Below are 14,611 nucleotides of genomic sequence, written 5' to 3' on the forward strand. Positions count from 1 at the left end.
ACCTCATAGAGACTTGGTCCCCTCTTAAAGGGGATGTTCATTTGTTGCGCTTAAACTGTGATATTGCTTTAAGACAGGAAGCAATAATGTCTTGATCAAAGGAAATGATGATAATGTTTATATGAGAAAAGTTATATGTGTTTAATTAGTTAAATGTGAAGAAATACTGATGATGTGCTCTGAGAAGTAAAAGGTGAAAGATAGAAGAAGGATGCAGTGGACCCGTAGGGATAGACGTGGTGTCCAGCATGCATGATAGGAAGAAAGATAATGAGAAGATAGAAAATGTTTTTGATAATGCTGATAGATAGTTAGGATAGAAGGTAAATCCTGAGTCCTCATAGGAGTCATGTAGAGATGACTTAGTGCTCTTAAACTGAAAGTAATGTTATGTTCTATACTGTGTATAGTAGTTGAAAAGGCAGTAGGCCCTGGCTGAACGGGGCGGTCCTGTAACAGAAAGGAGAGGCAGTAGGTCTGGTGCCGATAGGACAGGCGGTCCTGCAGATTTAAAGAAGGAGAATGAAAAAGTTAAAATACCTTATAATGTGATTATAGGAAGGTCTTTAGTGGATTAAGAGTGTATGTCCTTAAAGGCAAAGTTAAATTATTGTTCAACAATTTTTGCACTTAGTAGAATACCCGGTTGGGTAAGAAAAGTTAATTATAGCATGTTGCTATGATATTTTACCATGTTTGTAACGTTCAAGTGTCCTCACCTCCCATAAAGGGAAGCTCTGTTCAAATATGCTTATTGTTATTGCACTCAACAAAATTGTATGTCTTTTTGCTAACTTGTATTGTTGTTTTCTTCCCAGTCCCGGAGTACTGTGTTTAACCAGGGGGGAGTGCAGCGCCCCAGAGTCCTGGTCGTTGCAGTACTGTGGCTCCGCCACTATGGGGAGCTACGGTGTGTCCGATGGCACTGAAGGAGTTCATCTGATCAGGTATCACAGACACCAATACATTTCACAGCTGGGCCTCCGGGGGGAGCTAAGGGTGCTACTCATTAGGCCACTCCCCACCATAGTGGGTAAACTGGGGGTCAAGCAGGAAGTTAGATCAGAAAGCTGACTGGGTTGGAACCAGGCAACACCTTGTGGCAGAGGGTGTTGTAGGGGAAGATACAGTAGGGTCTCTGTCAGGGGTGGGATCCTGACAGAGGCTTGGCATTGGAAAGAACGTAACGGGTCCGCGCCAGCTCCGGGAAGCGGCGGGGCCCAAGAAAGGACTAGAAGCGAGATAGATTGTGCTGAGTGAGAAACGAGATCAAGCAATAGGAGAATACCAGTAGGGGTCGTGCTGTAAGACCAGAGCAACACCCTACTGAGGCGCACTACCGGTGGCCGGAACGCCGAGGGAGTATCATAACATTCAGCTTCAAGCAATACTCTAAACAGCGGCAGGACAGTCAGTTTAAGGCGGGCTGTCTCACACAAATCACCTATGAAGTCTTGGGGGGCACCTTGTGGAGAGGGGCGACTCTAGGGTCCCGGAAGAGCTCCGAGCCTACCCGTCAAACGGGTGCCGTCCCAACCAGAACATCAGGGAGGGACGGAGGATTAGAAGAACATCATTTAATCGAGTTGTGAGGGAACTTAAGAAACAGACACAACGGTTGTGGGGACTTTCCGTAAGCACAGCAGGGAAGGACCGCAACACATAGCGCTAGAAGGAAGGCACCGATTTCCACCTGTGAAGAGAACTCTGGAGGTGCCATTGGACCGGCCGGACTTGCGCAGCCTGGTGAACCGTATTCTGGACTGTGGACTCAGAGATCTTCAGTAAAGAGGTAAAGAGACTGCAACCTGGTGTCCTCGTTATTTACTGCACCGCACCACCACTACCAACATCCACACCTATCATTCACTGTGCGCCCCACGGCAGGGTCACGGACCGGGGCCTAGCCGCCGTGACAACCCCAGAAGCTGAGACCCGTAGGCCCGGTACCGGGTACCCCTCGGCCCTGCGGCGGTGGGGGCGCTACACCAGCATATATGGACATTTATGTGAATGAATAAGATGTGCACATAGACTAACACTGGGAACATTGACTCAGCATAGTTTTGTATTTATTTTTTTACAACGACAGCAGTATAACAATATGGATTAATTATAATTTTATTGATTGAAGGTTAACAGTAACACTTATTTTACACTTTTTTTTAGTACCCCCCAATGGTATGTAATATTGGCTGGAGAATGTAAAGTAAGAAGTTAGGTAACAGATCAGCCCCAGCAAATACAAGCAGAGAGTTATAAAACCCCGCACACATCCTCAGTGTTGTCTCCACTTGAGGGCGGTGAGCGATGACTCCATGTCTTACATAACTCTTTATTTGGGACAGTTATACAAGTTCTCTGCTCCCCCCACCCATATCCACAGCTTATAGCAACAGCTGAGCTGCTCCATGCAGCCATAGACAGACATGGAGGCGAGGAGTGCACTGCTGCTGGGGCTGATCTCCCTTTTTGGGATTGCAGTGGCTGAAGAACAAGCATTTAATGTCTCCAGTGAGAAGCAGCTGCCTTCATTTTGTCGCACCAGTGACTGTCCAAAGTACCAGCTGGTGAAGAAATATGATGTAAGTATGGGGAAGGGGATGAAGTGATGCAGAATGCTGATTATACTCCGTGCTGGAATTAATCGAGGGTTTTGCACCAATATAAAAAGACATTTTATGGCATGCTGTGTATTAACCGAAAGGAGGAGAAGAATGCAGTACAATATCGATGTGCAAACCTGTTTTCAAACTGAAATATATTTTATTGAAAAACTAAAAGATCAATACTTGATGAAAAAAACAATTAAAATTCAAAAGAAAAGATCCTCAACACTAACATTCCAGTATGCATGTGCAAAATATAATAAAATAATTAAAAAAAAATCCCATACACAGTTATCGCTTGCCTCCCCTGATACTCCTGAGGTTTCTTCACGTACATTCATGTAAACTGCTTTAGATTCCTTATTTTGGGTTTGACATACTGAATATTATAGCATTAACCCCTTCATGACCTTGTACATTTATGTTTTTGCACTTTCATTTTTTCCTCCTTTTATTCCAAAAGCCATGACTTTTTTTTTATTTTTCTATCCAAAAAAAGTGCAATTACACAATTTTTTTTTAATTTAATATCTCCACTATATGGTAGAACTGACCTGGCAATATGATGCTCCAGGTCAGTACAAGTACACAGATACCAAACATATACACTGTGAATAGTTGTTGTTTTTAATTAAGTGGTTAAAAAAATTCAGAAGTTTGAAAGAAACAAAAATTTGCTTATGTTGCCATTTTCTTAGACCCTTGGGAATTTCATTTTTGCAGACCTTAATCCAATAAAAAACTTATGGAGGGAGTTGAAGCTCCGAGTTGCCAAGCGACAGCCTCAAAATCTTAATGATTTAGAGATGATCTGCAAAGAGGAGTGGACCAAAATTTCTCCTAACGTGTGCAAACCTCATAATAATAAAAATCTTTACTTTTATATAGCGCTAACATATTCCGCAGCGCTTTACAGTTTGCACACATTATCATCGCTGTCTCTGATGGGGCTACCAATCTAAATTCCCTATCAGTATGTCTTTGGAATGTGGGAGGAAACCGGAGTACCTGGAGGAAACCCACGCAAACACGGGGAGAACATACAAACTCGTTGCAGATGTTGTCCTTGGTGGGATTTGAACCCAGGACCCTAGCGCTGCAAGGCTGCAGTGCTAGCCACTGAGCCACCCTGCTGCCCATCATCATCAACTACAAAAAACGTCTGCTGTGCTTGCCAACAAGGGTTTTGCCACCAGGTATTAAGTCTTGCTTGCCAGAAGAATCAAATACTTATTTCTCACTACAAAATGCAAATACATTTATATAATTTATACAATGTAATTTTTTTAATTTTATTTTTGATATTCTATCTCTCAATGTTAAAATTGACCTACCCTTAAAATTATAGACTGTTCATGTCTTTGTCAGTGGGCAAACTAACAAAATCAGCAAGGGATCAAATAATTATTTCCTTCACTGTAGTTCTATTCCTCCCATTCTGTAAGTGTAATTTTTATTTTTCTTGCCCAGATGTAAAATTCTTGCATGTCTCCCTCTTAAATACTATTCTATTAGTCAATGCACATTGTTCATGCTCATTTAGATCCTTTTGAATCCTTTCTATGTCTTCTCTGGTGTTCCTTATCGCTCCTAGCTTTGCATTGTCTGCAAATTTGATTAGTTTACCTTTAGCTCCCTTATCTATATCATTTCTAAAAGTGTTGAACAACACTGGGGCCAAGGCACAACCATATGGGGCTTCACTTGAAACACTCTTCCAATTGGATGTGCAACCATTTATTGCCACTCTTTGAGTACGATCACTGAGCCTGTTATGACTCCATCTAAAGGTACCTTCACACTAACCGACTTTGCAGCGATAACGATAGCGATCCGTGACGTTGCAGCGTCCTGGATAGCGATATCGCTGTGTTTGACACGCAGCAGCGATCTGGATCCTGCTGTGATATCGCTGGTCGTTGCTGAAAGTTCAGAACTTTATTTGGTCGTCAGATCGGTGTGTATCGTCGTGTTTGACAGCCAAAGCAACGATGCCAGCGATGTTTTACAGTGGTAACCAGGGTAAATATCGGGTTACTAAGCGCAGGGCCGCGCTTAGTAACCCGATGTTTACCCTGGTTACCATTGTAAATGTAAAAAAAACAAACAGTACATACTCACCCTCTGATATCTGTCACACGTCCCTTGCCGTCTGCTTCCCGCACTGACTGTGAGTGCCGGCCGTAAAGTAAAAGCAGAGCACAGCAGTGACGTCACCACTGTGCTGTACTTTACTGCCGGCAATCACAGTCAGTGCGGGAAGCAGACGGCAAGGGACGTGTGACAGACAGCAGAAGGTGAGTATGTACTGTTTGTTTTTTTTACATTTACAATGGTAACCAGGGTAAACATCGGGTTACTAAGCGCGGCCCTGCACTTAGTAACCCGATGTTACTGCAGATCTCATCACGCACCCGCAATGTCAGAAGCAAAGGGGAATGATGGGAGAAGGAGCATTATGTGATGCTCTCTCTTCCATTATTGCTTTCAACTGTATGGGCATTGTGAGATAGCGCTTACTGCATGTGTTTGGGGGACACTCACTTAGCAACGGGATTCAGTCACACAGGCATGTTTTTCTCACAAAAAACAGTCCATGCGGTTTATTATGGCATCAAAAACCAGGTCATGCACAGTCCATTACACTTCATGGAACACAATAGGCACCAACAGATGACATTAAGTTGCAGCTTTAACTTAGATACTTCTTATACAGCTTTAACTCACAGTTCAGACACTACACCCACCAGCCCTCCCTGACTAGTTCCCGGGGGTGTCCGTACGCCGTAACAATGTCTCTACTCATATAGCGCACATGACATTGGTTTGCAGTCTCTAAACATGCTGGACCTCACTTTGTCCAGTTACTGTGGGAGACCACACAGTTCATTACTGACACCGTCAGTGCATGCAGTTCCTCATACTCTGGGTTACCTTCCAGGAGCTCCTGTTCCACACACTGACTCCTGTCAGTCCTCTCTCCTCCAGGGAAACTGCCTAACCGGGATCACCAACTTGCCTGGCAGGCACACATCAGTCAGTCCAGATCCTCAGACGGGCTGTAGCTCCCCCAATGCAGTGCCGTTGCAGACTCTGCAATCACTCCTTCCCATGTGCTATTCAGGAAGTCCTAACCCAGGACTTCCAACACAGGTTGTGCTATTGAGGAAGTCCTACTCCCAGGACTTCCAACACAGGACACTGGGTGTGCTGTTCAGGACATCCCTCCCCACCTGGGACCGTCCAACACACAAGTCTCTCAGTGCGCTTTATCAGGGATCCGATCCAACTCCCAGGATCTCCCAACACACCAGTCTTCCAGATCCATGGCCTCTCAGTGCTGTTCAGGGATCCCATCCACACACAGGACCTCCCAACACACAATCCATCCAGGATCTACACACTCTCCAGTACAGAGAGCACAGGGACCATTACATACTCCATTGCAGGTCCATACATAGGAACCATGTGACCCACATCCCGGTCACATTATGTAGTTGTAACCACTCCCATAGATGGGTGGTGTGTGTGCGACTAGTTCGACCTGCCCAGCTCTCAAACTAGCCCAGTAAGCCTCCCTTCACAACTATACAAACACTTGTGGGACTACAGGTCCCAGAACAACAACATTACTTCAGGCTTATAGCACAGACTCCCTCTGCGACACTATCTCATTATCACCATTATAACCACAGCTACGCCTCCATGCATATCCTGAGGAGCACACACAGTGCCCCCTAGCTGTAACAGAAGTCACTGCATCACAGCATCTATGATGCAAACACTGCCCGCTATTAAAGTGAAATTAATATTTGCCCCTCTCCAAGCCCATGGGGTGTGGGGAAGAGTGAATATTCATTTCTCTTTAGCAACGGGTACAGGCTTTAGCTGCATCAACTGGCTTCTGCCTCCTGTCACCCGCTGCTGCTCCGCTAGCATCGGGGGCCCCTATAGCAGTTGTGTGGTGTGCCACTATTAGCAACATGCCACTGGCTGGGGGCCCAAGGAGCCGCGAGGGCCCTAGGCAGCTGCTGGTCCTGTATGTGAGCAGGTATCAGTGCCCGGGCTCACCAGAGAATCCTCCGGTTCTCCGGAGGGTCAGTCCAACTGCGTAGCCTTGTCAATCCCATACTTGGCATTTTTTCAAGAAGGATAGTATGAGCTACTTTATAAAATTCTTTGCTGAAGTCGATATAAACTATATCTACCACATTTCCCTTATCCATGAAGTCAATGATTCCATCATAGAAGGAAATTAGGTTAGTCTGGCATGACCTGTTTGCTATAAACCCATGCTGTCTCTGGTTAATTACTGTATTCTTATCCAAGTACTTGCATATATGCTGTTTAATAATTTGTTCAAACATCTTTCCTGGTATAGAAGTAAGGCTCACTGGCCAGTACTTTCTTGGCTCCATCTTCTTTCCTTTTTAAAAATAGGGAAATTTGCCCTTCTCCAATCTTCTGGGACTTCTGTTCTTCAAGAATTTTCAAAGATTCTGGCTTCTGGTTCTGCAATTTCCTCTGCTATCTCTTTCAGTACCCTAGGATTTAATTCATCTGTACCAGGAGAGTTAAATTCATTTAAATTAGCTAAATGTTCCCTCCCCATCTCTCTGTTTATAGATGTGGATTCTTTTATTCATTTGATAGCACAGTGAAGATCAGTTAATGCTACAATTGCTTTCTTAGAGAACAGATTCAATAGGAATTTAAACGTTCGGCCTTCTCAACATCATTTTTGATCACTTCACCCATTTCATACTATAAAAATCCTATAGCATTTTTGACTTTTCATTTGCTTTTGACATACCCCCAAAATACTTTTTTATTGCTTTTGGTCTTCCTTGCAAGCCTCTCTTCATTACTGGCTTTAGCTGTTCTAATGCTTGCCCTGCATTCCCTGCAAACAGAATTATATTCTTTAGATATGCCCCCTCTGTCATGACACAGCTGTCGGTGACCCGGAACCAGGGGCCTGTCTCTGACACTAGGGGTGCCCTATTCCTCAGGATACTTCTGAAGGTAAAGATGCCAGGACCGCCACCCTTGCCTTAACTCCTAAGTTAGCCCTCCGTCTGTTCTCTTCCCTCACGCAGGGAAGAGGAGCATTACCGTGCATCGCAGTACACCATCCCAACAAACAAGGCAACACAAACGAGGGTTAAGAGAAAACACCAGGCATACAAAATATTCACTCACATATAACAGAGGAATGCACCTGGTAGTGGTGGAAGGGGAATAAACTAAAGCAGAGGAGGGAAGCAAATTACCACACTTACAAACCACACAACAGTCACAAATAACTGCTCCAGAACTTCTCATATGTACTCCTCTCCTCCTAAGCCATGCAGCAAATGCTAGCTCTGACATGAATTTGAATCAGGAGCCAGATTATAAAGAGAATGGGAGTGGCTAACTGAGCTCAGCTGAGAACTCAGGGTTTTCTAACATGGCCAATTAACTCCTGTTCTGCCAAAAGGAATAAACACATTTAAAATGAAGGAGAAGTGCTTCTACTCAGCGCAGGAGTAGGAGCAATTAGATGACGCTTTATTTTGGCTTCTGTTTGCTGCAGAAACCCTGTGACACTCTCTTTCCATTTGATAAACATTTAGTTTTTTCTTTTTAGCAAGTATTTAAGTTTGTATTCATCCATCCTGGTCTCTTTAACCCCCAGAGCTTTTTTCGGTTTTGCGTTTGCGTTCTTAGCTCCCCTCCTGCCCAGAGCCATAACATTTTTATCTTTCCATCAATACGGCCATGTGAGGGCTTTTTTTTTTGCGGGACAAGTTGTTCTTTTGAACGATACCATTGGTTTTACCATGTAGTGTACTAGAAAACGGGAAATAAATTCCAAGTGCAGTAAAATTGCAAAAAAAAGTGCAATCCTACACTTGTTTTTTGTTTGGATTTTTTGCTAGGTTCACTAAATGCTAAAACTGACCAGCCATTAGGATTCTCCAAGTCATTACGAGTTCATAGACACAAAACATGTCTAGGTTCTTTTTTATCTAAGTGGTGAATAAAAAATCCAAACTTTGCTAAAAAAAAAATTGCGTAATTCTCCGATACCCGTAGCGTCTCCATTTTTTGTGCTCTGGGATTGGGTGAGGGCTTATTTTTTGCGCACCGAGCTGTTGTTTTTATTGATACCATTTTGGTGCAGTTTAGCGATCAGGTTAGTCCTTTTTTTTAATTGATAGATCAGGCGATTCTGAATGTGGTGATACCAAATATGTGTAGGTTTGATTTTTTTTTAATTGTTTTATTTTGAATAGGGCAAAAGCGGGGTAATTTAAACTTTTTTGTTTTACTTTTTTCATATTTTTAAAATCTTTTTTTTTTAATTTTGGCATGCTTCAATAGCCTCCATGGGAGGCTAGAATCTGCCACAACTGATCGCCTATGCTTCATAGAGACGATGCTCAGATCGCCCCTATGTAGCAGAATTACAGCATTGCTATTAGCACCGACCACAGGGTGGCGCTCATAGCAATCTGGCATCAACAACCATAGAGGTGTCAAGGATACCTCTTGTTGTCATGCCAACATGCCGATGACCCCCGATCATGTGATGGGGGTCACCGGTGCGCACATTTCCAGCCTGTCTGCCTGCTGCACTCTGGTGTAGATCCTGCCTGCTGCACTCTGGTGTAGAGCCTGTCTGCCTGCTGAAATCTGGTGCAGAGCCTGTCTGCCTGCTGCACTCTGGGGCAGATCCTGCCTGCTGCACTCTGATACAAACTCTTCCTGCTGCACTCTGATATGACCTCTGCCTGCTGCACTCTGATTCAAACTCTACCTGCTGCACCATCCAGTGTGTCCTTCTGAGCCCAGTTGCTGAGCGTCCTTTGGTCTGTCCTGGAGTGGCACCTGGCGTTCATCGGGAGCCAAGTCTAACCTCACCATCAGAGGCTCTAGTGAACAGTCCGGTGCTTGCTTAGTCAAGTCCCTCCAGGCTTTCTGCGGTCCTAGGCACAGTGGTTCCACAAACCACGTCTGTAACACATACCCTGTGAACTTTTCCACATTTTTTTTCAAGTTAAGCCCACAAACGTAAATGTATTTTATTGGGATTTTATGTGATATATCAAAAAACAATGGAGAAAGTTTTTGTGTAGTGTCAAGGAATTGATACATGTTTTTTTAATTAATGCCACCTGCAGAAGTGTATTCGAAAAACGCATTGGGGTGGGGATTGCTTGACATGCCCGTGACCACCGCATCACATCAGTTAAAACATAGTACATCTCTACCAACATGGCCCCTACACTGCTTTCTTTTGCACTGTCTCTGTATTAGAAGAAAGATTTTTTGGCTGCTATTTTGCACATGCGCTTTACACTGCAGCCACTTTCTCTATCCAGTTCGGTGTTACATCTCCAATAGTTGCATGTCTGCAACTTTGGCATTTTTTGCATGCATTTAGCTCCTGGATTATATTTTACTGAGGATGTATAGTGGGTCATTACTTACTTATTTCTTATGTAACATTTTTCTGTTGGTCTGTATGTGCTATATTGTCAGTCCTTCTCCCATTTCTGTGAGGCACCTTTGCTTTTGTGATTTTATTATTGTACTGCAATTATATTGACTCTAATAAAGGTATATCTTTTGTTCTATATAATTGTAGTGTTTTTGCTTAACTCCCGTCATTGGTCATATGGGTATGGTGTGCTTCTTTTTGTTGTTGTTATATATCTAGTAAACACTGCTATCTTGCTTTGAATCACATCTCTTGATTTAATATGTTTTTTTAATTATTTAAAAAAATTTAAATCTGAAAATTATGACATGCATTGGTTGTTCAGCCCCCTGTAATCTGATAGCCCTTAACAAAATCCCACATGACCAATTGCCTCCAGAAGTCAAATAATTAGTAGATTGAGTCCTCCTATGTGTAATTTATTTTCTGTGTAAATACAGCTGATCTGTGAAGGCCTCAGAGGTTTGTTTGGCAAGATTAGGGATCAAATAGCATCATGAAAACCAAGGAACACACCAGATGGTTCAGGAATAAAGTTGTGGGGAAGAGTAAAGCAGGGTAGGGTTATAACAAAAAGCCCAAGCTCTGAACATATCATGGAGCACTGCTCAGTCCATCATCCAGATATGGAAGGAGTATGGCACAACTTAAACCTACCAAGGTTACCTACATGACTGTCCACCTAAACTGATAACTAGTGTTGAGCGATACCTTCCGATACTTGAAAGTATCGGTATCGGATAGTATCGGCCAATATCCGAAAAATATCGGATATCGCCGATACCGATACCAATACAAGTCAATGGGACACAAGTATCGGAAGCTATCCTGGATGGTTCCCAGGGTCTGAAGGAGAGGAAACTCTCCTTCAGGCCCTGGGATCCATATTCATGTAAAAAATAAAGAATTAAAATAAAAAATATGGATATACTCACCCCTCCGGCGGCCCCTGGACCTTACCGATGTAACCTGCAGCCTCCGTTCCTAAGAATGAGGAGTTTAGGACCTTCGATGACGTCGCGGCTTGTGATTGGTCGCGTGAATTTTATTTTAATTCTTTATTTTTTACATGAATATGGATCCCAGGGCCTGAAGGAGAGTCTCCTCTCCTCCAGACCCTGGGAACCATAAACTGGGAACTTCCGATTTCCGATATCACAAAAATATCGGAACTCGGTATCGGAATTCCGAAACAGCAAATATCGGCCGATACTTGCGGTATCGGAATGCTCAACACTACTGATAACCCAAGCAAAGAGAGCACTAATTAGAGAAGCAGCCAAGAGGCCCATGTTTACTCGAGATTCACAGGTCAGGTGTGTGAATCTGTCCACAGGATAACTATTAGTCATATATTCCACAAATGAAGAGTGGCAAGAAAAAAGTTAGTTTTGAAGGTTAGCGATAAGAAGTCCCATTTGCAGTTTGTAAAAAGCCATGGAGGAATCCTGGAGGAAAACCTGTTGGGGACTGCAAAAGACTTGAGACTGGGGCATAGGTGCATCTTCCAGAAGGACGATGACGTTAAACATACTGCCAGAGCTCAGTGGGATAGTTTAGAGCAAAGCAAATTCATGTGTTTGAATGGCCCAGTCAAAGTCCAGAACTAAGTCACATTGAGAATATGTGACAAGAGTTGAAAATTGCTGTTCACAGATGTCTTCATTCTATGTCACTGTGCTAGAGCTATCTTGCAAAGAAGAAAGGGCAAAAAATTCCAGTCTCCAGATGTGTAAAGCTGGTAGAGACATACGTCAAAGGACTTATGGGCAGGCCTGGAGAGGAGCTGGAAAGTGACGTATTTACATCTAACCATCAAATTCAGCAAAAGTTATAGTTTTTCCTACACCAGAAATGTTACTTCAGTTTCTAGCTGGTGTAACATTTATGGCGAGGCGCACAACAGTGATAAGATGTGGCATGCGCTTTTTAATGAATTCGGAAAATCTTATTTCTTAACTCACATGATTAAGACTGGGACCACTGTTTTAAGAAATACTTTAACCTCGTTTGGTCAACCTTTTTTTAAAAGCTTTGGATTTTTGGCAAATATTCTACTCTAATTGAGCTTCTACATTTTCAGAACTTTGAACTTCGCCAGTATGAAGAAACTCGATGGGTGAGAACCTCATTAAAACAGGATTTGTTTGGCTTCGAGATGGTGGCAAGCTTTCAACGCCTGTATAAATATATCAGGGGGAATAATGCTGAAGGTATGTTGCTGTCTTATATAAGTCTCTGGTCACACTCACGTCGTGGGGTTCTGTCTCGATGTAGTGTTATTCTCACCAACAAAATTATGTAAACCCTGATTGATCACACCATAAGTAAATGGAGTTCATCGGTAATGGTGCCTTCACAACTTCACACTGAAAAATAGAAATAAAATTGTTAAAGAAGTCCTTCCTAACTCCAACTTAAAAGTTTCTGTGATTCACTTTACAGCTAATGAAAATTATAAATGCACAGCTCGTGATTTCCAAAAATCTCCAAAAAGTTCTAGAGTGTCTATTTTTTTACTGTGTCTTGAAAAAAGTATGTAAACCCTGTGATCTTTTCCACATTTTTTCACGTTACACCCACAAACTTAATTTTTTGTAATATACCAACACAAAGTAGCAAGTATTCGTGAAGTGTAAAGAAAATGGTTCATGTTTTTCTAAATATTTCTAAAATGTTAATCTAAAATTGGGATCTGCATTTGTATTCTTCTCCCCTAAGTCAATAATTTGCAGGACCACCTTTCGCTGCAATTACTGTTGCAAGACTTTTGGGGTTTGTCTCTACCAGCTTTGCTCATCTTGATGATGAAATTTTTGACCATTCTTCTTTGCAAACTAGCTCTGTCTTAGTGACATTGGACAGTGATCATCTGTGAGTAGCAATTTTCATATCTTGCCAGAGATTCTCTATGAGATTTAGATCTAGACTTTTTGACTTGGCGATTCAAAAACATGAATATGCTTTCATCTAATCCATTCCACTGTAGTTCTGGCAGTATGTTTAGGTTTGCTGTCCTGCTGGAAGGTGAACCTATGCCCCAGTCTCCAAGTCTTTTGCAGTCTCTAACAAGTTTTCCTCCGGAGTTACCCTTTATTTAGCGCCATCCAACTTCCCGTCAATTCTCATCAGCTCCCTGCCCCTGCTGAAGAAAAGCATGCCCAAAGCATGATGCTGCCACCACTATGTCTGATGGTGTGGATGGTGTTTTCAAGGTGATGCGCAGTGTTAGTTTTCTACAACACATCAATTTGCTTTCAGCCCCAAAAGTTCTAATTTGGAATCATCTGACCAGAGCACCTTCTTCCACATGCTTGTAAGCTTTGATAAATTGGCCCAAAATCAAGTGAATCTATTATCAAGTGAAATTTTCTCACTTACCTGTCTTTGTTTCCTTGCTAGAGAGGAAAATCAATATGACTCTGCCTGTGGTCATATATGTACCTTTAAAGCAACCACCGGCTGGTAATTCGACAATGTCCTTATTTGTGACACATGAAGTGGAGAATCCTCCAGAACCTACAAACACTGAAGTTTACCTTGACACGGTTCCTCCAGCTTCTATTTATGTCAAGTAAGTTGCTATCAGTTTAGATGATTGCACAGTTCTTCCTTTCTAGAAAGCAATATGTGAGTAAAAAGTAATTCTAAACTGATACCAAGCTCTTTATATGACAAAAGTTAATTGGTGAAATGTAGTACTATCTGCCACAAATTGCTTGAATGGCCATCCAGATGATATAGAAAGCATATAGAAAGCAGAGCCATTATTTGTTAGTAGCCCTCTAATAGAAGGAGGTAGGGAAGGGAGAAGCGAGATTTCCTCTTATGCCTGTTGGTTATGTAAAATTTCCATTCATTTTAGGACTTTCGGAGGATATGCCTTACAATTTACATATAACAAGCAAGCTAAAGCTCTAGCGGAAGAGCTGAGGACCCTCGGTCTGGAGTTTGATGATTCATACTTTGCTCGTGTTGGCTACAATCCTCCGTATGAATTTGTCGACCGGCACAATGAAGTGTGGTACATGGCAAAATAAACTCAACTCATGTTAACAGTGGAGATTTATTTATTCCTCTGCTGTTTTTTTTTTTTCTTTTGGCATTAAAGGAATTTTCATACCGTGTGTTAATATTGCTAACAAGAACATGACAGTAAATGGTGGTCTGCAATGTCTCTGCTCACATGCTCATTTGCAAAACAAAAATACCTACAATATTGCCTTGTATATGTAACATGTTCTCATATATGCACTTTTATTGTAACTGATTTTGTAACATTAAAATATTATTTGTAGAGTGTGTTCCTCACTTTGTTTTATATATATGAATGGACTATATATTCTTTCTACACCAATCACCCTTAACATTAAAACCACTGACTGGTGAAGTGAATCACATTGATCACTCATTGTCAATAGCACCTGTTAGGCTTCATTCACACTTTGCACCCATGGTTTGTTTTTTTCCTCAGTGTTTTTGCCACTGTTCCACTATTTGTGGAATTCGAGGC

The 14,611-nt window shown here is 42.3% G+C and overlaps 1 protein-coding gene across 1 annotated transcript; it reads left to right on the top strand.

Moving 5' to 3' along the window:
- Positions 1–2,317: 2,317 nt before the first annotated feature.
- On the top strand, positions 2,318–14,395 carry LOC143804578 (heme-binding protein 2-like). Its single transcript, XM_077282815.1, has 4 exons — positions 2,318–2,585; positions 12,182–12,311; positions 13,501–13,672; positions 13,964–14,395. The coding sequence occupies exons 1-4, from the start codon at positions 2,430–2,432 to the stop codon at positions 14,136–14,138; spliced, it is 633 nt and encodes a 210-aa protein (XP_077138930.1). The 5' UTR covers positions 2,318–2,429; the 3' UTR covers positions 14,139–14,395.
- Positions 14,396–14,611: the final 216 nt, after the last annotated feature.

This window comes from Ranitomeya variabilis, chromosome 2 (assembly GCF_051348905.1).
Source record: "Ranitomeya variabilis isolate aRanVar5 chromosome 2, aRanVar5.hap1, whole genome shotgun sequence".
NCBI lineage: Eukaryota > Metazoa > Chordata > Amphibia > Anura > Dendrobatidae > Ranitomeya > Ranitomeya variabilis.

Coding starts and splice junctions, on each gene's coding strand:
- LOC143804578 (XM_077282815.1), top strand. CDS start 2,430: ATGGAGGCGAGGAGTGCACTGCTGCTGGGGCTGATCTCCCTTTTTGGG. Junction 2,586..12,181: donor AGCTGGTGAAGAAATATGAT/GTAAGTATGGGG, acceptor CTACATTTTCAG/AACTTTGAACTTCGCCAGTA. Junction 12,312..13,500: donor CAGGGGGAATAATGCTGAAG/GTATGTTGCTGT, acceptor TTTCCTTGCTAG/AGAGGAAAATCAATATGACT.